We start from the raw sequence: 24,916 nt of genomic DNA, 5'->3' as shown, positions 1-24,916 counted from the left end.
TTTTCCACTATTAATCACATAGACTGTATATCTAAACAGACAATTGTTACTTTTGTTTTGAGGATATTAAAAGAGTGCTTATCCGTATTTTATATGATGGGGATTTGACTTTGTATTTTTGTGCCAAATGATTTCTTCGTGCCAATTGAATTTCTAGATTTAAACTCATTTGGTTCTAAGATATTACATATTCTGATTGACAGATGTTTTGTAGCGATTCATTTTCTCGATTCCTAATTATCCACAATACACATGTATTTGCGATATTTAATCACATGAATAAGTTGGTTTACGGTACAAGCTCACCAGTTTATTAGCTTAGGTGAGCACTGAACAAATTACACACATTTTAAAAAATATCCAGGCTCCTGCATTAAAAGTATATCAAGTATGTATTATGTTTAAATGTATAAATACATTTTTACCTCAGGAAACATTCTTCTAAGGAAGATAAGGAGGAAAACAATGGACGCCATCACGCCAATAGATACCCCAGTACTGTAGTGTAGATAGGTGTTACTATAAAAGAAGAATAAGAGGATAAGGATAATGAGGTGACATTAATCACAATCCACATTAATATACAATATACCAAATACTGTGAAACTGGTTATTTATGAGGGTCAAAATTAAATTTTTGACACTTTAAACTTTCACAATCTGTCTAGCTGGGTATATACATGTATGATTAAATCATTTGTCAATATTTCACATGACAGCTAATCAAATCAGATGTCTGGTCCCCTTAGTATTTTATATTGAGATACATTTGTCTTAAACAGGCTTGGTCGCTCCAGCAAGCAACACACCAAATGAGAGATCTCTGGATTTGCTAAAAGCTTCGGCCAGTTTTTAATTATTTAAAATGTACATATACATGTATACAGTTATATAAATGAATAATAAATGCGTAATAAACTTACTGACTCCAGCTTTTTGCAGACAAAAATATGACAATACCTGCAGCTAAGTATGCAACATACCACAGTTCAACAACTGAAATTAAAAAGAAACAGCACATAAACACTATGTCTGTGTTGACCGGTATACAAATGTCCTAGCTATGGTCATTTAAAGTGAACAGTCGGGCAAGGATGGCTAAAGTCAGTAAAAATGGTGTGAATGTATCAGTTAATTTCTTATGAAATAGAAAAATAAAATCTCTAGCCAAAATCTATTCACGCGTTACGAAGATACATTAATGTATAAGTAAAGGAATCCTTTAAACGTTGACCTCCCTCAGGCTGACTATGACCATGGTAATTAACACGCAGCCTCGCTTTCAATGCTTTCAACTTTTCTTTACTTTAAATGGTCAGAACTGGGAAACGTAAGCAGAAACTTGGCCGTTACGTGTCATAATAAGGTGAGAACTTTTGGAAGGCCAATGAATCGCATTTAGACTGTTTTTCTTTGCACGCGACTATTCACTTTATTGTATTGATGGTAGAAAACGGATGTTCAGGAATTCTAATGGAGAAAAAATCACCAATCTACAGTCAGAACAAGAGGGCCTGTATGACTTACCTCGTTAGTGGCGCCAAGAAATGTTCTTCATAGAAGTTCAGTGTTTATTTCCTAGAAGATATACTTCCAGTTTTCTGTTGGGCCCAGCCCTCCTATCCAACAGGGTCAGAGATTTATAAAAACTTTCACCCTTGGATGTGTATGGCCAAATTTTGTAACATTCCATAAAGAACTCTAAGACTAGTAGCAATTTAAAGGATTTACATCTATTTCCCCTTTTGGGCCTTGCCCCAGGGAGAGGGGGGGGGGTCAAAGCCAAAATTTATACAAACTCTGGTTTTTTTCCTCCCAAAGTATATTTCTGGCCAAATTTTGTTACAATCCATGCAATTATTACAATCTATGACTACTATCGATTTAAAGGAGTATTATTGTTCTTTATAAACATGTTTTACCATATGCCAAGGCAGCCAAGCCAAGCAAAAACCGACCTGTGAACTATTAATAGTACATCTCAAATTTCAGATTGAAGGAGAGCCTGTATTACACATATTGAAGTACAAATGTACTGTATGTATTACATTACTCACAATTTGAGATTGAAGGAGTTTAAATGGAGTCCGAGAGTCTGTCTGTATTACAGTCCTCACATTTGAGATTGAAGGAGAGTTTAAATGGAGTCCGAGAGTCTGTCTGTATTACAGTCCTCACATTTGAGATTGAAGGAAATTAAATGGAGTGTCTGTGTTACAGTCTACATTTGAGATTAAGGAAGTTTAATGGAGTGTCTGTGTTACAGTCCTCACATTTGAGATTGACAAAGTTTACTGTGTTACAGTACTCACATTTGAGATTGAAGGAGTTTAAATGGAGTGTCTGTCTGTATTACAGTACTCACATTTGAGATTGAAGGAGAGTTTATATGGAGTGTCTGTCTGTACAGCTATACAGCTCCTGTTGAAGGCTCTCAGTGATATGTCTTCTCTGTCTTTGTTGAAGATATGGTTGAGTCGCTGGAGCAAGTTCAGAAATGGGTTATGGCTATTTTTCTTCTTCTTGATGTCTTCCTCATTGTCTCCATAAATTTTGATGAAATGCTCAGGCACGGTATTGTTAGCAAAATGAAACTTGATCTGTTAAAAAAGAAATGATCTGATTTAAAATTGAAACTTGATCTGTTAAAAAAGAAATGATTTAAAATAAAGTCTTTGTGAAGCCAATATATAAAATAACATTAGAATTTTCAAAATATTTCTTAGGAGATTGGAGTTCTTGTGCTACCTTGTGTTAAACAAAGACTTAATTAAGATAAACTAAATAGTACATATGTATGCTAAAGCTATCTTCATGACTGGAAAAATGTCTATTCATATTGAAGGTTTGATCAAATTTCAGACATTGAAGATCTCTCATGTCAAGCCTCCAGATCTCTTTCCTCACAATTAAAGATCTAGATCTTACATCCAGATCTGATTCTCTCATCTCATACCTCTATATTTCTCATCCCACACATCAGATCTCACCACAAACTTCCAGATCTCCCATCTTGCACCCCTGAATCTCATTCCACGCATTAAGACATCCCAAATAGCAAGATCTCTTATCCTACACACCAAACCCCTATCAACTTACACCTCCAGATCTCTCAACTCATACCTCCAGATCTACCAACTCACATCTCCAGATTTCTCATCCTACTCCTCCAGATCTCTCATCTAACACCTCAAGATCCCTCATCCCACACATCCAGATCTCTCATACCACTCCTTCAGATCTCTCAAACCACTCCTCCATATCTCTCAACACACACCTCCAGATCTTTCAACTCATACCTCCAGATCTCTCATCCCACACTTCCAGATCTCTCGTCCTACACCTCCAGATATCTTATCCCACATCTCCAGATCTCTCGTCCTACATCTCCAGATCTCTTGTTCCACACCTCCAGATCTCTCATCCCACACCTCCAGATCTCTCATCCCACACCTCCGGATACCTCATCCCACACCTCCAGATCTCTCATCCCACATATACATATCTCCCATCCCACAGATACAGGTCTCTCATCCCACACCTCCAGATACCTCACCCCACACCTCCAGATCTCTCATCCCACACATAGATATCTAACCCTACACCTCTAGATTGTTCCACACCTCTGGACATCTCATCCTGCACCTCCAGATCTCTCGTCCTTAACCTCCAGATCTCTCATACTTCACCTCCAGATTTCTCATCCCACACCTCCAGATCTCTCATCCAACACCTCCAGCTCTCTTGTTCCACTTCTCTGGACATGTCATCCGACACCTCCAGATCCCTTGTTCCACACCTCCAGATATCTCATCCCACATCTCCACATCTCCCATCTCACACATACAGATATCTTATCACCCACATTCCACAAGTTGTGATATATTTAATTTGATAAAGAAGATTAAATAAATACCACTGGATTCGACCACAAAAGATATAGATATTGTGCTTGTCCTCCAAAACAATAGCAGTGCCACTGATCAGAAATGCTCTCTACTTGCTTCTTATCTTCAATGTGAAATGAAATTTCCTCTCTGTATCCCAACGTTAGATTTGAACCTGAAATGGGAATATCCACACATTGTAACAATTATCAACAAGAGACCATGGGGCCTAGGCAGTCATCTGTTGAGTTCCATCTTATAATAGACAATTTTCATGAATTTAAAGCAAAATTCTGCAAAGGTGGTTGGACCAGCCTCAATAACAGAGAGTTTTGTTTGCAAAGCGAACTCTTACGATAGAGATGTCTCACCAAGATAAATCAATGTAAATCCTCCATATATGTAAAGTTGATCAACTTTGTCAGTAAAATGTAAACAGCTGAAAGTCACAGTGTTGCGTAAGACTGTATCCAATGTCATGATTACATGTATTCACATTTTTAAATTTCACAATGAAAACATGATTCTTTAAAAGTGGTTGTCTAGGATCTTACATTGGTGTTAAATCTTAATTTTGGAGGAATTTTGTATATATATGACTTTTCTGGAATTTTCTGTCACGCTATGAAGAATGATGCTAATCGAGATATATATTGAAAAGTGAAAGTAATGTTTTATATGCTTTATAAAGGTGTTTTTTTTATGATAAAGGCCAGGAATCTACAAAGCTATCAAAAATAGTTTGTGGCAGTATTTCAATACATGCAATAACCACTTTTGATAGAAACCCATATTCAATGATACTTTTCTTGTATTGTGAGAGAGGGAAGGGTTCTTGTTTTCTGGGTTATTTCTGTGAATTACAATCATATCATTTTTTCTTTATTTTGTTCCCTTTTTTTTTGCTAATTTAATTATTGAATAGTTTAAATGATTGCTTTCTAAAGCTATCAGTGACTAATCAGACAAGGAATTAATCATCAGATGGGCCATGATCAGGGGAAGTAACTACTTTCATCTGTGATGTGACAACGGGCAATATTCCATATATTTAATATCATGCAGCCAACCTGCATTTATAATAACTATATGAACTATAGACTAACATTTGGTGAAAGTTTATTGGTGTTTGCTAAAAATATAAGGATAAGTCACTCTGGGTTTTCACAGAATACATTGTGAAGCGGCCCAACATTTCATGAAATGTTGTAATTTTTTAATGAAATTTACGACATTTCTTCTGAATCTTTAGTCTTTAAAGCAAGCATTAAATTTTGTGAAATATATTAAGTTTTACATTGGTGTTTCATTTGACTTGATTAAACAAGTATTTGTCGAGAAAAAAATGTTGTTGTTTTTTTGTTCATAGGCGTCTTGCATGGTGTTTAGTAATGTAAAGAGACAGTGATAAATCCTTATCACTTATAAATCCTTGACTGCTGCACCCTCAAATAGACTTTGCCTAACATTAGCTTATTCGGTTATTAGATATGATTGTCATATTCCAATACATTGTACTTCAAACCTAATTTGGAATCCATAGTATTTAGAGTTGTATTCTATCCAATTCTTTGTTAATAATTTAATCTTAATAACGACAACAAACGACAACAAACGACAAGAAACGACAACAAACGACAACACGTTAAATACAAGGAAAAGTTAGTGACAACACAGGATATGTTATTCGGTACATTAAAATGAATATTTCTACCAAGTTTTATGAAGATTGGAGCAAAAATGAAGGAATTAGAGCGATTTGAATATTCTGAAATCGGCCGCTGGTCAACGATAGATCGAGTGACAAGATGTTTGCCGTGACGGTATACCGACAACACATTGTAACATCGAAAATGTTATGAAAACCTAACGACAACAGAAGATATGTTTTTTGTCATACTATAATGCATCTATGTACAAAATTTCATTAAAATTGGAATAAAAAATGAAGACTTTATACCGACAACAGATCGACGACTCACACACACCTGTACACGCGTGTGTACGAGTGCATAGGGTCTCGATACTGTTTGTCTAAACCATTGTTGTGTAAACATCATTATAGTCGGTGTAGAACTCTCGGCCATACTCAATACACGAATATGTTTCCAGACCCTACGAACGGACGTGGTTCTACTCAGGGTCCTTTATATGTTGGTGTAGCTAATCTAGTATTTAGGGTTTTTTTGTGTGTATTTTTAGCTGCGTAAATATTTTTTTTTATATTAATTCACTATTTTATTTACGCGGTAACTTTGACTTTATTTAATACGTTTTATTTGAAAGATTAAGTTTTAATATCTTGAATCCCGTCCTGCGGGCACACAAGATTTCGCTTGCGTATCGTAAGTTTTAATTTCGGGAAGCTTACAAATATTACGTTTATTTAACACTTTTTATTACTGAACTTACATATTTCATTTATTGAATGATTTTTACTGACACAACATACGTGTAATTCATTTGAAAAGTAGTAGAAGGTAAACGAATTTTAACTGTACAACATCTTGAATCCCGTCCTGCGGGCATACAAGATTTCGGAAACATATCGTAAAATGTCCAACTGATTATTTCGCAAACGTATCGTTTAAAGTCTAACTGTTTAAGAGAAACACAATCCTTAAATATCTTGAATCCCGTCCTGCGGGCACACAAGATTTCGCTAAGACATTTTTTTCTGTTTAGACGGACCGTGCGAAAAATGCAGTTTTTGGAATAGTTAGCATTCCATTCGTGGAAGATATAAGTTCCTTTTACTGCTTCACAAGTTTCAAAAACTTGTGCACTTTCCGTTATCTTTTCTACAACGGGCAGTTCTCTCCAAAATACTGAACTTATTTTTAAATGTTGCGCATGCGGAGTTATTTCGTACTCTCCTATTCCTTGAAGCGATCTGCGCACGTGGTTGTACTGCGTGTTTTGTATGTGCTCTAATCGTTTTATCAAATCTGGAACTTTCGAAATTTTCCAGTCACCAACAAGCTTTATGATGTGATTCATTGATTCGCAGTTGTTGTTTTTCCAGCCTTTGGGTATATGGAGATATCTGACTGCATTTTCCACGTTCATAGTGAAATAAAGGTATGTTAATATATTATTTCGTGTTTGAAGTTGTGTTTTCCATGTCGAAAATTTATTTCAGAATATATTGGTATTAAATATGTACATATTTATCAATGTTTGACGGAATACTCTCTTCCAAGCGAGCCGTTGGTTCCCTTGTCCTTTTATATAGTATATAGTACATATGTATACACAGCAGACTTTCTCACAACCTACGTTACAAGTCCCTGTGTCGTACTCGGGCCTCAACCACCCTGCGCCGGATATAGTTGGTAAAGTTTTTTCAGACCAATATGTACCCATACGTTCACCATACATATCGTCGATTTTGCTTGATACTGAATCAAATTCTTTGAAAGTATCCGAATTGATCAGTCCATCCTCGCCAAAGATAGACGACATTATCGGCGCTTTTTCTTTGTCGTTCATTCATGCTCTCGAAAATATACGCAAATGATTTATACAAAAATGTACAATAAAAAAAATAAACATATAATATTGTATTTCTTAAGATAACATATGGGAAGTATATATAAACACCATATGTTTACATAACAATAAATACAATCGCGAACTGTAATCACACTGATAATATACACACGTGTGTGTGCTTCTTCTATGTATACTGTATGCAAGCCGTCGGTCTACTGAGAATTTCAATGATCATTACTCATTCAAATCTTCATCAATAGTCATTACAATTGGCATGAATTACTTTCTTTAGATATTGGTTACATATATTATTATTTGCGGTAACATTACTGCGTAATTTCATAAAATAGTTTGTGTTGTCGGTCGGATCTAGATCTGTACATGTAAGGTTGGCTTACACACATGTATACACTCTGCGTCTCTTCATATTTGAAATCGTCATTACTCCGATATTTTTACTCCAATCTTAATAAAATTTTGTACAGATATGCATTATGGTATGACAAACAACATATCTTATGTTGTCGTTAGGTTTTTGTAATATTTTTAATGCTATGATGTGTTGTCGGTAATACTGAAATACACACTAACGATATGAACCTGACCAGTCGCCGATCTCGTAACATTAAAACAGGTATAAAGTCTTCATTTTTATTCCAATCTTAATGAAATTTTGTACATAGATGCATTATAGTATGACAAAAAACATATCTTCTGTTGTCGTTAGGTTTTCATTCCAATTCTTTGTTAATAATTTAATCTGCAAACCATGCATAAGGCCAGATGGCAGCCAATTTGCAAGTTGCAACGTCTTACTGTAAATCTTTGAACAATGGATACAAACAGTGACAAATGTCGGAAATGACAAGACCTAGGCCTATTTTCTGTTTGTTACTTTCGAATTTTAGCGACATACAATGTAACCGACACTGATAGAGAGCTATCCCAAACGTGTATACATAATCACTTCTTACATTGATCCCCTGTAGCTACTTCTGATTCAGATGCACCGACAGTCAGGAGCAGAAAACTTGCCCATACAACAAACATCACTGATATTCCAGAATGTGAGCCCCTTGAACTCTGACCGCAACTCAATTTCAGCGCCATCTTCAAACTTCTAATAACGATCACCAAAACGTTTCACACTCTCTTATTTTGAGATACCGAGTCCCAAACGCTTGAATGACTCTGGTAAGTTTTACAAGAAAATAATCTCCACGACAGAAGAGTTCTTCACGAAAAGTAAAATGGTAGGTTGTACTTTCAATTTGACAACCATCACATAATCAGTTATACGCGATATTTAATTGTGTTGTAGATGCTGAGATACATCGGTTTACCTAACCTTAGCTTAATGTAACAATTTATTTGCATTGACTGAGAGAAGATATACTGTAATCCCTTATTTTTATCAACAATCTCGTAACCATTGCCTTATCTTGTCATTGTCTCAATGTCTGTCATATGAGCCTAACTCGATTTGCCCTTTACTACTTCTAGAATATACAACTTTCGTTCACTCGATTGGTAGCTCTTCTGCTTCATGTATGAGGTGGAAGATCTTCTGAAGACTTCTCTTTTAGAAGAACAAAAGTTGAGTAGTATATATGGTGCCACTTGAATGATTTAAGTTGCCATAGTTACACTTTCGTTTTGATATCCTGATTTTGTTTTTATAGCATGTAGAAAACCATGATCAAATTACAGATTTAACTCCACTGTCAGTAATGACTGGACACAATTTTCATGTTTGATATCTGTTTTATTTTTAGCTCACCTGGCCCAAAGGGCTGCATATTGACTGAGAGAAGATATACTGTAATCCCTTATTTTTATCAACAATCTCGTGACCATTGCCTTATCTTGTCATTGTCTCAATGTCTGTCATATGAGCCTAACTCGATTTGCCCTTTACTACTTCTAGAATATACAACTTTCGTTCACTTGATTGGTAGCTCTTCTGCTTCATTTATGAGGTGGAAGATCTTCTGAAGACTTCTCTTTTAGAAGAACAAAAGTTGAGTTGAGAAGTATGGTGCCACTTGAATGATTTAAGTTGCCATAGTTACACTTTCGTTTTGATATCCTGATTTTGTTTTTATAGCATGTAGAAAACCATGATCAAATTACAGATTTAAATCCACTGTCAGTAATGACTGGACACAATTTTCATGTTTGATATCCGTTTTATTTTTAGCTCACCTGGCCCAAAGGGCTGCATGGTGAGCTTTAAATTTTGTCATGGCGCAGCATCCAATGTTCGTCTGTCATCTGCCTGGCTGTTGATCTATCTGTCAACATTTCCTTTTAACCGCTACTAGTCATAGAGTTCTGCATAGATTGTAACCAAATTTCGCCAGAAACATTCTTGGGGAAAAGATGAACAGAAATTGTATAAACACAGGAGCTTGACATTCTGTCAATAGCATAAATATAATATGACTGAAGGCAAGGCCTTAAAGGGCGCAGCCAGATGTTTCAGTAACCATTAATTATGCAATGTTAAAAAGTTTAATGTATGGAAATAACGCAGCTGAATTTTCTGTTTATTTTTTTTTTATTCATTTATCTCACTCTATCCTTGTCCCTAAACCCCCATTTGAGAAGGAAATCCACAAAAGAGAAAGAAGAAATTTTTATTTCCGTAACAGATATTCCGTTTTTTACATTGGGTAAAAAAATGGCGGCCGCAAACTGAAGCTTTCAGTGTGTAGGATTGAATTTTAAAGATTGTATTTTTTTTATATTTTCATGTGCGCTGCACCCTTATAAACATACCACCTATAATGCGCAGCCAGATGTTTCAATATGAATCATGCACGTCATAGGAAGAGCAAAGCTCTACTTGTTTATTTTATTTTCTATTTCACCTAGAAGACATAATTTAGAAATAAAAGGACACACTTTAAACTATAGAAGTATATGATGTAATAATTGTCTAGCATAAACTCAAAGAAATGAACTCAAAGATTCGGATTTCTCTGTGTCCATTCAAGGCCTGGAGTGCAGCGTATGCGAATCCTATGATTTTGCGCCATTTGTTGACGTTATGTGACGTCATGATTCCTTGTGTTTATCTTCGCCTTAGTGGATATTTTGACTGCATTCTATAGCTTTTAATTTTCAAAGTGTTATTATTATTATTTAAAAAATAATAATTTTAAAAAATGTTTAATTACCCCTGTTATGCATTTGCATTAGTTAAATATATATATACTGGGGAGAACAGTACCGGAGCAACACACAACCTCCCCATATGTAAGGAAAAATGTCGGCCGCAAACTGAAGCTGTCAGTGTGTAGGATTGAATTTTGAAGATTGTGTGTTTTCTTATATTTTCGTGTATCTGTTACCTTAGAAGTGTTTCGCACTTTGGGCGCTGCGCCCTTATAATATTGACAGAACATCAAGCATCTGTGCATTCTTTGGTATAAATCTTGGCTATGACCAGTGAGGTAGAAGGAGATGGGGTCCCATAGGGGAAATATAAGTACTGTACATCCTTTAAATCACTACTAATCATAGCGTTCTGTATTAAGAATATTACTTGGCACAGCAAACTAGGTGATACAGGCCCTTTTGGCGTCTTGTTCAGAAAGTGTTGAATGGATCTTTGTAAATTTCAGATGTTGGTTAGGTTTTCTAGTTATGCATATTGCATTTTGGGACTGATCAGAAAAAAAAACCAGATTGCTGACAAGCATCCATCTTTGGTTTTGACAATTGAAGTTTGTTATTGCTATTTATCAGATCTTTCTGAAATCCCTCCATAGGAGTTTTGCTTGGGTGCATTGTTATGCATATTGGATTAAGGGACCAATTGGAAAAAAGATAGCTGACAGGTATTTTGATAATTGAAATACAGGGCTCGAATTTTACATTTTTTACCACTTGCTAAAAATAGCAAGTGCCATAATTTTTTACTTGCTAAAATATATTTTTTACTTATAATTAATATCCGTATTAAAATTACAGTTATGTTATATATAAAATCCTTTATTTTTGCATGATGATGTGAGGTGTGTAAGTACATAATAAATATCAATAACTTTACTGTAAGAACTGGGCCCCCATTTTTTCCATTACAACAATTTTTCACAATCATTATGCCATTTTTACAGTTGTCCCTGATAAAAACCACTTGCTAAAATAAGCAAGTGCATATTTTTTTCACTTGCTATTCTGGTATATCTACTTGCAAAAAGCAAGTAAAACAGCCTGAAATTCAAGCCCTGAAACATATCATTGCTACCCTCAGAAAGTACTGATGTAGAAGGATTAATTTATCTCAAACTTAATATATAACAATACTTTGAAGGTTTTCTTTTCAAATTAGTTTCATATGTAGATTCACCTAATATGTAGTGATGCATATCTTATTAGAAGAGAACATGGTCAGCAGTTGATCATCTTCGATTTTGATCATTGATAAAAGTTTTTGCCGCTAGGTTGACTTTCACGCTTCAAAGGAAGAAGGAAAGAAGGGAAAAGTAGAGAAAGGATCCCTCGTTCCTTTGACTGACATAGATCATTCAATAGTAAGCGCCAAGATCCCTCTGGGCCTGGTACATGTACATGTATATACCGTATTCGACCCAATAAGCGCCCAGGGCGTTTAAAAATTGAAAAAGTTCTAATAAGACGGAATTATTGCAAATCTGTACAGGTTTGGGTCTTTACTAAGGCCTGGGCAATTGAAATAAAGGCCTCAAAATTGGGAGGGGCGCTTATAGGGGCATGGGCGCTTATTGGGTTGAATACGGTAATTGACTTCTGCTTATTTGGAAGACTGTTGTTAAAGACGACAGATAAAGCATTAATTGATATGCTTTCAAATTATACAATGTACTGTTTAAACAATATAAAGAAATAAACAATGTTTTATTTTTACAGGCAGCTTCCAAGGAAACCGTTTTGGGTGCAGCAAAGCAATTCATCAACTACATCAACAAGAGTCCGTCACCTTTCCATGGTAGACTTTAATATGTTCATTACTAAATATCAAATGTATAATGTACACGAACTGTGAACCAACCTATATGGGAATGTCATTTGGTCTATATGCAGCACAATGTTGTGTCAATTTGATTTGTTATTGGGAGTTCTTACTTACTAGAAATATTGTATACATGTACATTTGTGTATATCTGTGTTTGGATTCACAGTGATTAGTTTCTAGCAATATTGCATGTGTACTCTTATGTTCCTAATTAAGGTTTTGCACATTATTTAACAGAACTTGATATACATGTAATAGGATATTCAGTTGGTTTCCTTTTTCATTCGCCTATTTACCGACATTTGCATTAACAGCTGTAGATGAGGTGGCCAAGAAGTTGGTGAGTGCTGGCTTCCAAGAACTGAAGGAAACTCAAGCATGGGATATTAAACCACTACAAAAGGTAATAAGTTATCTAACAGACTTAGATTCATGTTTTTCCATAATCTAATACATTGGATGGGGACAGCAAATTTTCTTTGAGCGGCAATTATTTCATTTCATGATATAGACAAATCCTGCATAATAATGTACATTCTCTTTCTGGAAATCATCCCATCTTTACAGTAATTTTCCTTCCAAAATGAGGTAAAAGGTACCCTATCCAATTTTGTGAAAAAAAATTAGTGGGGAGAGCAGGGTTGTTACGTTGGTTACATATATTATATAGAAATTATTTTATTATATATCACAGATAGCTTCCCTTTCAAAACAAATGTTATATTAGTTTAATGCAACATTTGGTTGTATATAGTGGCATCATCAGAAAACTACAAGTTGTCGCTCTTTTGTTTGTGACACAATAGGCTTCCAACATTGGGTTAGACATAAAGAGGTTTGACTATATGTTTATGATTTGATATGAATGATTAAGAAAATTTATGTTTTACCGAAAACTGTTTTGCAGTATTTTCTGACCAGGAACAAGTCGACTATCATTGCATTTGCTGTTGGTGGACAGTTTAAGCCAGGAAATGGGTTTAGTGTAGTTGGGGCTCACACAGACAGCCCCTGTCTCAAGGTAAAATAACAAAGGGAATTATAACATAGCAGTATCTGACTATAAGGACTCAGATAGGTTCATATTGTTGAGGATCACAATGTGATTTTGGTATAACTGTAATAGAAAATGTTTGAAAGTCTGCAGTTAATTTAGAATTATAAAGACCAATATTTATATTGATATCAACTTTTCAATGATTATTAATTAAATGTGCCATTGTTTAACTCTAAAACTTTAGGTTTGCATTTTTCTAACATCATTTAACAAACTTGTTTGAAATGGAATAGTGGTTGTCTTGGAACTGTAAATAATAATGTAAAGTGTATTTTGAAGGAGTTCTTTTGATTGTGTGAGCATGCCATTCGACATTGAATATGATCCGTTTCTCAGGTGAAGCCTGACTCCAAGAAGAACAAGGTGGGATACCAGATGGTGGGTGTGGAGTGTTACGGGGGAGGCATCTGGCATACGTGGTTTGACCGAGACTTGACCGTAGCCGGACGTGTACTCGTGAAGGTATGTCTCCTGGCCATGAACTGTTCACAGCTCCTGTGTATACATATCATTTTAAATTGAATGTGAGTGATATGAAATATTATTCTTTAAAATACAAACTATAAGATAAGATATACATTATATTCGATCTGAGGGGAATGCAGTATCACTCATTACTCTTCAAGACCTGACATGCAGATTTAATATAATGTCTTTTTGTTAGAATTGCTAATTTGCTAATTTTAGTCTGATTAATATATTACTATAATTTACTGTATTAAAATAAAACAGAACCAGGATAAGATTGAACACCGCCTCCTCCACATTGAGCGCCCTATCCTCCGTGTACCTAACATCTGTATTGTAACGCTAACTTTATATTAAAACAGAACCAGGATAAGATTGAACACCGCCTCCTCCACATTGAGCGCCCTATCCTCCGTGTACCTAACATCTGTATTGTAACGCTAACTTTATATTAAAACAGAACCAGGATAAGATTGAACACTGCCTCCTCCACATTGAGCGCCCTATCCTCCGTGTACCTAACATCTGTATTGTAACGCTAACTTTATATTAAAACAGAACCAGGATAAGATTGAACACCGCCTCCTCCACATTGAGCGCCCTATCCTCCGTGTACCTAACATCTGTATTGTAACGCTAACTTTATATTAAAACAGAACCAGGATAAGATTGAACACTGCCTCCTCCACATTGAGCGCCCTATCCTCCGTGTACCTAACATCTGTATTGTAACGCTAACTTTATATTAAAACAGAACCAGGATAAGATTGAACACGCCTCCTCCACATTGAGCGTCCTATCCTCCGTGTACCTAACATCTGTATTGTAACGCTAACTTTATATTAAAACAGAACCAGGATAAGATTGAACACCGCCTCCTCCACATTGAGCGCCCTATCCTCCGTGTACCTAACATCTGTATTGTAACGCTAAACTTTATATTAAAACAGAACCAGGATAAGATTGAACACCGCCTCCTCCACATTGAGCGCCCTATCCTCCGTGTACCTAACATCTGTATTGTAACGCTAACTTTATATTAAAACAGAACCAGGATAAGATTGAACACCGCCTCCTCCACATTGAGCGCCCTATCCTCCGTGTACCTAACATCTGTATTGTAACGCTAACTTTATATTAAAACAGAACCAGGATAAGATTGAACACCGCCTCCTCCACATTGAGCGTCCTATCCTCCGTGTACCTAACATCTGTATTGTAACGCTAACTTTATATTAAAACAGAACCAGGATAAGATTGAACACCGCCTCCTCCACATTGAGCGCCCTATCCTCCGTGTACCTAACATCTGTATTGTAACGCTAACTTTATATTAAAACAGAACCAGGATAAGATTGAACACCGCCTCCTCCACATTGAGCGCCCTATCCTCCGTGTACCTAACATCTGTATTGTAACGCTAACTTTATATTAAAACAGAACCAGGATAGATTGAACACCGCCTCCTCCACATTGAGCGCCCTATCCTCCGTGTACCTAACATCTGTATTGTAACGCTAACTTTATATTAAAACAGAACCAGGATAAGATTGAACACTGCCTCCTCCACATTGAGCGCCCTATCCTCCGTGTACCTAACATCTGTATTGTAACGCTAACTTTATATTAAAACAGAACCAGGATAAGATAGAACACCGCCTCCTCCACATTGAGCGCCCTATCCTCCGTGTACCTAACATCTGTATTGTAACGCTAACTTTATATTAAAACAGAACCAGGATAAGATTGAACACCGCCTCCTCCACATTGAGCGCCCTATCCTCCGTGTACCTAACATCTGTATTGTAACACTAACTTTATATTAAAACAGAACCAGGATAAGATTGAACACCGCCTCCTCCACATTGAGCGCCCTATCCTCCGTGTACCTAACATCTGTATTGTAACACTAACTTTATATTAAAACAGAACCAGGATAAGATTGAACACCGCCTCCTCCACATTGAGCGTCCTATCCTCCGTGTACCTAACATCTGTATTGTAACGCTAACTTTATATTAAAACAGAACCAGGATAAGATTGAACACTGCCTCCTCCACATTGAGCGCCCTATCCTCCGTGTACCTAACATCTGTATTGTAACGCTAACTTTATATTAAAACAGAACCAGGATAAGATTGAACACCGCCTCCTCCACATTGAGTGTCCTATCCTCCGTGTACCTAACATCTGTATTGTAACGCTAACTTTATATTAAAACAGAACCAGGATAAGATTGAACACCGCCTCCTCCACATTGAGCGCTCTATCCTCCGTGTACCTAACATCTGTATTGTAACACTAACTTTATATTAAAACAGAACCAGGATAAGTTTGAACACTGCCTCCTCCACATTGAGCGCCCTATCCTCCGTGTACCTAACATCTGTATTGTAACACTAACTTTATATTAAAACAGAACCAGGATAAGATTGAACACTGCCTCCTCCACATTGAGCGCCCTATCCTCCGTGTACCTAACATCTGTATCCATCTCATGAGGGACCATAATGAGAAGTTTGGTCCCAACAAGGAAACTCATGTGTAAGTCTGGAGTTTGTATGTAGCTCACAATAAAGTTTATGATATATTTCGTAGTTCACCAGGCGTATTTCATGTTACAAGTTAATATCTACGTACTTAACAATAAAGTCTACAGTATATATATACATTAGTGGCTTACAATACAACATGAAGTCTGTAATGTATGTACGTAGAACACTGTAATCTACAAGTGGAGACAAGTATTGGATGGAAGCAAGAGAACAGGAATTTTATGTTGTCCTTCCTTCCAACTGTCAATCTGTGTAACTTGTCTATCTCTTTATTTATTTATTAATGAATTAGAATTTCATACTTATTAAGGTAAAACAGTATTGTGTACCAAAAGAAAGTTACTGTAGCTGATAGTTTAGCAGCTAAATTAAAGAAAAAACTTGGCTTGGCTCAAATATAACCTAAGAGAGACTTTAAATGGATGAATTGTTGTGTAGGTGCCCCGTCCTGGCTACATCTATACAGGCAGAACTCCAGGGAGATACTGGGATACCAGACACAAATGTTCCTGGCTTCACACCACAGGTAAGTACCAGCAGTCTATTAATCATTCTGATACTTGTTTAGAAATTTTAATTTCTGTTACTGTTTAAGATATCAGAATTTCTGTAATCGATGATGGAAGATCACTGTTCTGATTTTATGTAAATGTTGTATGAAGCCATATTCTGACTTTGTCATTTTACTGAGTTATCTGCTCTTGCTAGTAGGTTCCTATTGTAACATCATTGTTTTGTTAGCAAAAATCACAATGTTTTCTATGAAAAATATGACAGTATGCACCCAGAAACTATGACATAACAATCCATGCCTACCTATAAGGATAGATGACTGTGAAATGCAAATACAGAGTAAAATTAGGTTATAATTGAGATATATTTTTGGAAACATTCAAAGTCATATAAGAATTAGACTACAAACATATAATTTTGCCATCTCTGATTTCAGATATCTTGTCATCTCCAATATCAATAGTCATGGGATACTATTGACATTTGAAAGATATTATATGCTTATTCACTAAAGCAACAGATGAATTACATTATGTGATGTTATAATATTTGTTTATACAGTGCCTCAAACATCAGCCGTTACTGGTGAAGTTAATCTGTGATGAACTCAGGATACAGCCAGAACAGATGCTAGACTTTGAACTCTGTGTGGCTGATACACAACCAGCAGTAAGTACTATAGAGACATTTAGTATAACAAGGACGTATATGAGAAGGATAAGTCACACTGGGTTTTGGGGAAGTACCAGGCAGGAGCTTTTGTGTTTGTGCACTGACAGTGACATTGGGCGACGACTGATTTTCCTTCGATATCCGCCGGCGCAGCGTCAGCGTTACCGTCTTACTTTCTGATGCTGGTCGTCATTTCATGAGCTGTCATATTTTTTTGACAAAAGTTTAAGACATGTCCTCTAAATATTCCGTCCTTAAAGCAAGTAATAAAGGTTGTGAAATTTAATAAACTTTACATTGGTGTTTTGTTTGACTCGATAAGAGAAGTATTTGTTGTGAAAAATGGTTTTTGTTCCCGGTTCATAGGCGTCTGGCGTGGTGTTTAGTAATGTAAAGAGACAGTCACGAACCCTTCTCACTTATAAATCCTTGAATATAATTAGTCTATCTATTGTAATATCATCATTTCTGTATATTGTTAAATGTTACGGCTGATCGATGTTGGTTTATATAGAATCATAGGAATATGAAATAAGTTATTGGTTTCTGTAGTAAATAGCAGTATTGCCTTAATTCACAGGAATTAAATTTTATGTATGACTTGCCATATGTTATGTGCATCATGTATAAGCTACAGTAGTTGTTGTTTGTGGAAAGAAACCCAGATGATAAAAGAAATATTTTATATGTGATGGAATATGGTTTTATAATTTTAAGTGATATTTTAAGAAATTTAGTGATGTTGGAATTAATGTACTTACATTTGTACAGGCTATTGGTGGAGTTCTTGAAGAGTTTATCTTTGCCCCAAGATTGGACAATCTTCTGAATGCTTACTGTGCCACTGAGGTAACAAGAATTTTCTGAAATAAGCTGTTATCAAAATTACCACAAATAAGCAGTTAACCAATTAATCTTAAATACATACCTGGTAATCTATTACTGTAGTTAAATTATCTGAAATAAACTATAATCAGAATTGCCTATCTGAAATATAAAACTCTTACAAGGTAGAATTATCTGAAATAAACTATTATCAGAATTGTCCATCTGAAATATAAAACTTTTACAAGGTAGAATTATCTGAAATAAACTATAATCAGAATTGTCTATCTGAAATATAAAAATGTTACAAGGTACATTTTGTGATGAGCTTTCCAGTAATTAACTGTGCTTTACGAGATATGATATTTTTTCAGGCTTTGATTGAGTCGTGTAAGGGAAACAGCCTGGACAGTGATCCAAACATTCGTCTGATCTGCCTGTTTGACAATGAAGAGGTAAGATCCCCACATCTAATATGAGTAATATCATATAACCCTCGTAGTGCATTTAAAATCTCTGTAGATTTAATTCTGTAGAAATATTGGAACTTATGATTTTAGATCTGGCCATAAAAGATTTGTAAGATTTTAAGCAAATGAATATAAAAAGCATATATAATCTAAACTATCTGCTGCACTCTAATAGTAATTTTTCTTTGCATCTGGTGAACAGAAGGAATCAAGACAGGAAAAAGAGCTGGCCCTTTACCTTTCAATTTCCCAAGCTACTTTAGTTCTAGAGAAGAGAGAATAAAGATTTAAGTAGGACTAATTGGAGTAACATTTGAGATCTGATAATGTTTGTGCGGGACTATTATTTCTATTGGGTGATGGAATGACACTAAAAGATGATATCCTTCGCTAGAGTCATTTCAGCTGAAACAGTACAAGAGTTATGTTCCATTGCCACTGGCGATACTAGTACTGCACAAACGTTATTGGGTATCTAGGATACATGAATTAACCCCATTGTTACGGCTATGACTCTGTGAGCTGAAACGTGAGTTCAAGGTAATTTGTATAAACAAAGCAAAAATTCTTAACCTTTGTATTACTTAAGTTAACAAAACGCCTGTTTTTAGACTTTATACATGTTGTATTTTAGGTGGGGTCCCAGAGTGCTCAGGGAGCAGCTTCCACACTACAGGAACTTGTTCTCCGTCGTCTGAGTGCCGGCGGCAGTACCACAGCGTTTGAGGAATCTATGCCCAAGTCGTACATGATGAGCGTTGATCAAGCCCATGCAGTTCATCCAAATTATGCGTGAGTCAGCTCTGAAAATCTTTTATCATTAAAAGATGAACCGGGGTGTCCAATAGAATTCTAATGCGAAGGTTTATCAACTATTTTTGCAGATGTACCGTATATAGATGAACAAATACAAATATGCAAGCAAAAACACAATTCACAAATATGCCAGCAAAAACACAATTCACAGACAAATATGAAACAGACTATTCTGGGAAATATGAAACAACAGACTCTACATGGAAATGAAAGTTTGAGACAGAACCAGATTTGTGGCATTTTTATATTATCACAAGCCCTCCACCTCTGGGATGCGGGTTCGAATCCCATGTGGGGCAGTTGCCAGGTACTGACCGCTGGCCTGTGGTTATTCTCCGGGTACTCCGGCTTTCCTCCACCAACAAACCTGGCACGTCCTTACATGACCCTGGCTGTTAATAGGAGGTAAAACTAAACAAACCAAAGATTTGTGGCAGGATTTAATGAAATCTAGACAGGTAGGGATAGAGAGAAATCTGGGAGAATTTATATAAGTCATAAACAATTATACTCACATGCAACCACATACAAAACACTGTTACACATATAATACACATACTATCAGTAATATTGCTTACAAAATATAACATCAATACCATTCTTATATTTTTAGCTCACCTGGCCCGAAGGGCCGGTGAGCTTATGTCATGGCGCGTCGTCCGTCGTCCGTCCGTCCGTCAACATTTCCTTACTACTTGTCATAGAGTTCTGCATGGATTGTAACCAAATTTGGCCACAAACATCCTTGGGGGAGGGGGCACAGAACTTGTATAAATTTTGGCTCTGACCCCCTGGGGGCTGGAGGGGCGGGGCCCAATAGGGGAAATAGAGGTAAATCCTATAAATCGCTACTAGTCATAGAGTTCTTCATGGATTGTAACCAAATTTGGCCACAAACATCCTTGGGGAAGGGGAAACAGAACTTGTATAAATTTTGGCTCTGACCTCCCGGGGGCCGGAGGGGCGGGGCCCAATAGGGGAAATAGAGGTAAATCCTTTAAATCGCTACTAGTCATAGAGTTCTGAATGGAATGTAACCAAATTTGGCCACAAACATCCTTGGGGGAAGGGGAACAGAACTTGTATAAATTTTGGCTCTGGTCCCCCGGGGGCAGGAGGGGCGGGGCCCAATAGGGGAAATAGAGGTAAATCCTTTAAATCGCTACTAGTCATAGAGTACTGAATGGAATGTAACCAAATTTGGCCACAAACATCCTTGGGGGAAGGGGAACAGAACTTGTATAAATTTTGGCTCTGGTCCCCCGGGGCAGGAGGGGTGGGGCCCAATAGGGGAAATAGAGGTAAATCCTTTAAATCGTTACTAGTCATAGAGTTCTGCATGGAATGTAACCAAATTTGGCCAGAAATATCCTTTTGGAAGGGGAACTGAACTTGTATAAATTTTGGCTCTGGTCCCCGGGGGCTGGGGGGGGGGGCCCAATAGGGGAAATAGAGGTAAATCCTATAAATCGCTACTTGTCCTAGAGTTCTGCATGGATTGTAACCAAATTTGGCCACAAACATCCTTGGGAGAAGGGGAACAGAACTTGTATAAATTTTGGCTCTGATCCCCCGGGGGCAGGAGGGGTGGGGAACAATAGGGGAAATAGAGGTAAATCCTTTAAATCGCTACTAGTCATAGAGTACTGAATGGAATGTAACCAAATTTGGCCACAAACATCCTTTTTGGAAGGGGAACAGAACTTGTATAAATTTTGGCTCTGGCTCCCGGGGGAAGGACGGATGGGGCCCAATAGGGGAAATAGAGGTAAATCCTTTAAATCGCTACTAGTCATAGAGTTCTGCATGGAATGTAACCAAATTTGGCGACAAACATCCTTTTTGGAAGGGGAACAGAACTTGTATAAATTTTGGCTCTGGCCCTCCGGGGGAAGGACGGGTGGGGCCCAATAGGGGAAATAGAGGTAAATCCTATAAATTGTTACTTGTCTAAGAGTTTTGCTTGGATTGTGACCAAATTTGGCCATAAACATCCTTGGGGGAAAGGGAACAGAACTTGTGTAAATTTTGGCTCTGACCCCCTGGGGGCAGGAGGGGTGGGGCCCAATAGGGGATTTTGAGGTTAATATTAAAATTCCTTCAGAAAAGAAACAATGAACCTGTATTCAGAACATTACTTGGCATTACAAACCAGGTGAGCGATACAGGCCCTCTGGGCCTCTTGTCCTTAAAGAAGTTTTTGGCTGAACAGCATTCCCCAAGCTTTATGCTGACAAGAGCCAAACCCTTACACTCAGGTCAGTGTATTCCTTGAAGACAGACCTATAAGCATTTTAAACCCCAACAGCAGTTTCCATGTTGCTATGAGTGAAGAATGAAGTTTGTGATGTTTAATATTTAAAAGCATTCAATCTGTTTTTCAAATACTATTAACATTAAACGCTAATTGTTAAAAAAAAAAAAAAAACACTTTAATGATTTCAGCGAAAAGCATGAGAGTAACCATCAGCCTGGACTACATAAGGTGAGGATACTATTACTTCCTCTTTTGCATTTAATTAAATTGGTCAAGTAGTTATTCTACCAACAGCTTTCCTACACCACAGAACTTCACATAATTAGGAAACATTGTTAATTCATTGCTTATCGACAGATGAAATTTTAATTAATATTGACGGACAAAATGTCAATTTCATACTAATAGATTTGAAGTTATATATTTGATGAAAGTGTTCAGTTTTTGTCTTATCAATATCTAGATCTTTGCTATTAATGTCAGAAGAAAACCAACATATTTTCTGTATTTTGTTTTAAGCAGAGACAAGTGGTTAAGACGTTTAATGCTGACTATTGCTATAACTAATATTACAATTTTTGTGTTTTATTTTAACCAGGGATATGTGGTTAAGTTTAACGCTAACCAGCGCTATGCTACAACAGCCATCACCACCGCTATTCTGAGAGAGGTAGCGAAGACTGCCGGAGTACCGCTACAGGTCAGTGGATAATATCTAGACAGACGTCCTAAGAGATAATCAATATTGTGATGTATGACTCTCGAAATGAGCAAGGCAATTATAATTTATGACTGAGTAACCAGAAAAATGCTTTAGAAACCCAGTATATGTACTGTCTCTCAGCCTCTTGGTGTCATTTTGTTTTTTGTTTTCTGTAGTGGATACTTGTTCTATTTTGATAGGACTTTGTCGTGAAGAACGACTCTCCATGTGGTTCTACCATTGGACCAATCATGTCTGCCAAACTCGGAATGCCGACCATTGATATCGGGGCACCTCAGCTCAGCATGCACTCCATCCGTGAGATGTGTTGTACATCAAGTATCCACCAGGGTATCCAGCTATTCCAGGTTAGTTTTCAATCCTCACTGATATTCAGTTGCAATACAAAATGGTTGATTTTCCACCCAAAATAGACCAATTGATTGGTATTCCCATGAAAAAAAAAATAAGTTAAAAAGTAAATTAAAAAATTATAAAATGTTTTGATGCAATATTGCTGAATTTAAAGATGTATTCATGAAATTAACTTTCGTTATAATATTTCACCTTTCTACTTTCAGGGATTCTTTGAGAACTATCCTCGGGTTTTTGCCTCAATGAACATGTAATTCTGTCCTGTCGGATTACGGCCAACATTCAGGCAGCAAACATGATCAAGGGATCTTAACTACTCCACACTAAAATTAGTTTGGTGATATTTGTACCTGTGATATGACTATCAAAGGAACATTTTCTATGTATTTTATATTTATTTTCTACCATGTGTGTGTTTTTTTTCTAATTGAAATCACCAGAATTAATATTAGGATGATAATTTTTGTCTCATCACTGTGTTAAGTGATTAAGGTCTACATGGATGTGTGTACATGGATGCTGATAACAAGTTGAAATATCTGTGATTTCATTTATATACAGAACTATTATGTGAAGCTTAAAGATGTTCCACCACTGACAAATGTTATATAGGAGTAGATGATTCAATATTTTTCTTCAGTTACAAAAGTTACAAAATGTACTTACTTTACACCATTACCACCATTGAAAAGTTTGAGTTTCTAATTTTACTTGAAGATGAAATTATTGAAATTAATAAATTGCATCCCGAAAAAATTCTGTGATAACTATGTTCTGAAAATATTGAAATTAATAAATTGCATCCCAAAAAATTTTGCGGTACTATGTTTTATGTAGAATGAAGTTCTGACTGCGCATGCACCAAAAGCAAAATTAATGATTTTACTTTTTTTTTTTTTGGTAGTTAGACATATATATATACTTTATTAAACACCAATTATTGTTCAAATGATGAGCATCATTTATGCTCTGTTGGCGGTGGAGCATCTTTAATATTATAATGCTATATTTTGTGCAATCCTAAGATAACACAGTATTTACAGATAAACTGATAGTAGCATGCCCTTTTCACAGCTGAATTATAGTAACATTTTGTGTTAGAAAATACACATAGTTCAACTTTGATGATTTATCGAAGAAATTTTGTGAAAACTAGAAGCTAGAGATGTAGTCACAGGGGCCATACTTTATGTCTCAATAGTTCAAAGTCAGTGAGTCCAAACAGATAATATCAGGGGAAATATTAATAATTTTTCGAATATATGAAATTCAGCAAAAAACATTGTCCACGAATCTATTAAAATACTGTTTTATATATAGATACTTCAGTTAAAATAATGACAATTATATACACATTCCATTGTCCAATAATATAATCTACCATCGATACATTATAATGCTAGTCAATTCTAATAAACCTTCATTAGTATAAGATTATCATTCAATCAATATGTGTGCATAACAATTTTCTTATTTTATGCATGTGGTCAAATTATAAAATTTCTTGATGAAAATGAAAATCAATGAAAATAGTTTCAGCAGGATATTTATAACATTAAAGAACAAAATATGATAGTCCATGCTCTTATTGTGTTAAAAATGTTTGTATGTTTAATGGGTGATTATTATTACAGGCGATGTTAAAAGAAATCCAGACGTTGGTGACAGTTAGGACAATAATGAAATCAATGATGTCGTCAATTTCAACCAAAAGTTTATTCTAGAATTGACATATAAAGAAAGATCATGTATCAATGCATAATGTATTGTTCTCTTCTTGGTTACGCTTCATAGATAAATGTATTTATTAGAAGTATGTAA

At 36.1% G+C, this 24,916-nt stretch overlaps 2 protein-coding genes across 2 annotated transcripts in view; one reads left to right on the top strand and one right to left on the bottom strand.

Annotated features, from left to right (window-relative positions):
* Nucleotides 1–8,536, bottom strand: part of LOC138321651 (nuclear envelope integral membrane protein 1-like) — a 12,535-nt gene extending 3,999 nt beyond the window's left edge. Inside the window, exons 1-5 of the mRNA XM_069265478.1 lie at nt 8,357–8,536; nt 3,917–4,062; nt 2,366–2,600; nt 924–996; nt 426–519 (exon numbers count right to left, since the gene is read on the bottom strand). Of these exons, the coding sequence (XP_069121579.1) occupies nt 426–519; nt 924–996; nt 2,366–2,600; nt 3,917–4,062; nt 8,357–8,492 (684 nt within the window). The 5' untranslated portion in view covers nt 8,493–8,536. The remainder of the gene's footprint in view (nt 1–425; nt 520–923; nt 997–2,365; nt 2,601–3,916; nt 4,063–8,356) is intronic.
* LOC138321652 (aspartyl aminopeptidase-like) lies at nt 8,517–24,916 on the top strand. The gene is made up of 15 exons (XM_069265479.1): nt 8,517–8,635; nt 12,279–12,357; nt 12,699–12,787; nt 13,292–13,405; nt 13,778–13,903; nt 16,329–16,453; nt 16,903–16,990; nt 17,539–17,646; nt 18,421–18,498; nt 18,849–18,929; nt 19,579–19,736; nt 22,206–22,245; nt 22,616–22,717; nt 22,921–23,088; nt 23,302–24,916. The coding sequence occupies exons 1-15, from the start codon at nt 8,633–8,635 to the stop codon at nt 23,347–23,349; spliced, it is 1,407 nt and encodes a 468-aa protein (XP_069121580.1). The 5' UTR covers nt 8,517–8,632; the 3' UTR covers nt 23,350–24,916.

This window comes from Argopecten irradians, chromosome 4 (assembly GCF_041381155.1).
Source record: "Argopecten irradians isolate NY chromosome 4, Ai_NY, whole genome shotgun sequence".
Taxonomy (NCBI): domain Eukaryota; kingdom Metazoa; phylum Mollusca; class Bivalvia; order Pectinida; family Pectinidae; genus Argopecten; species Argopecten irradians.
This window is presented reverse-complemented; position numbering and strand designations above follow the sequence as displayed.

Coding starts and splice junctions, on each gene's coding strand:
- LOC138321652 (XM_069265479.1), top strand. Junction 13,406..13,777: donor CAGACAGCCCCTGTCTCAAG/GTAAAATAACAA, acceptor TCCGTTTCTCAG/GTGAAGCCTGACTCCAAGAA. Junction 18,930..19,578: donor GCCTGTTTGACAATGAAGAG/GTAAGATCCCCA, acceptor GTTGTATTTTAG/GTGGGGTCCCAGAGTGCTCA.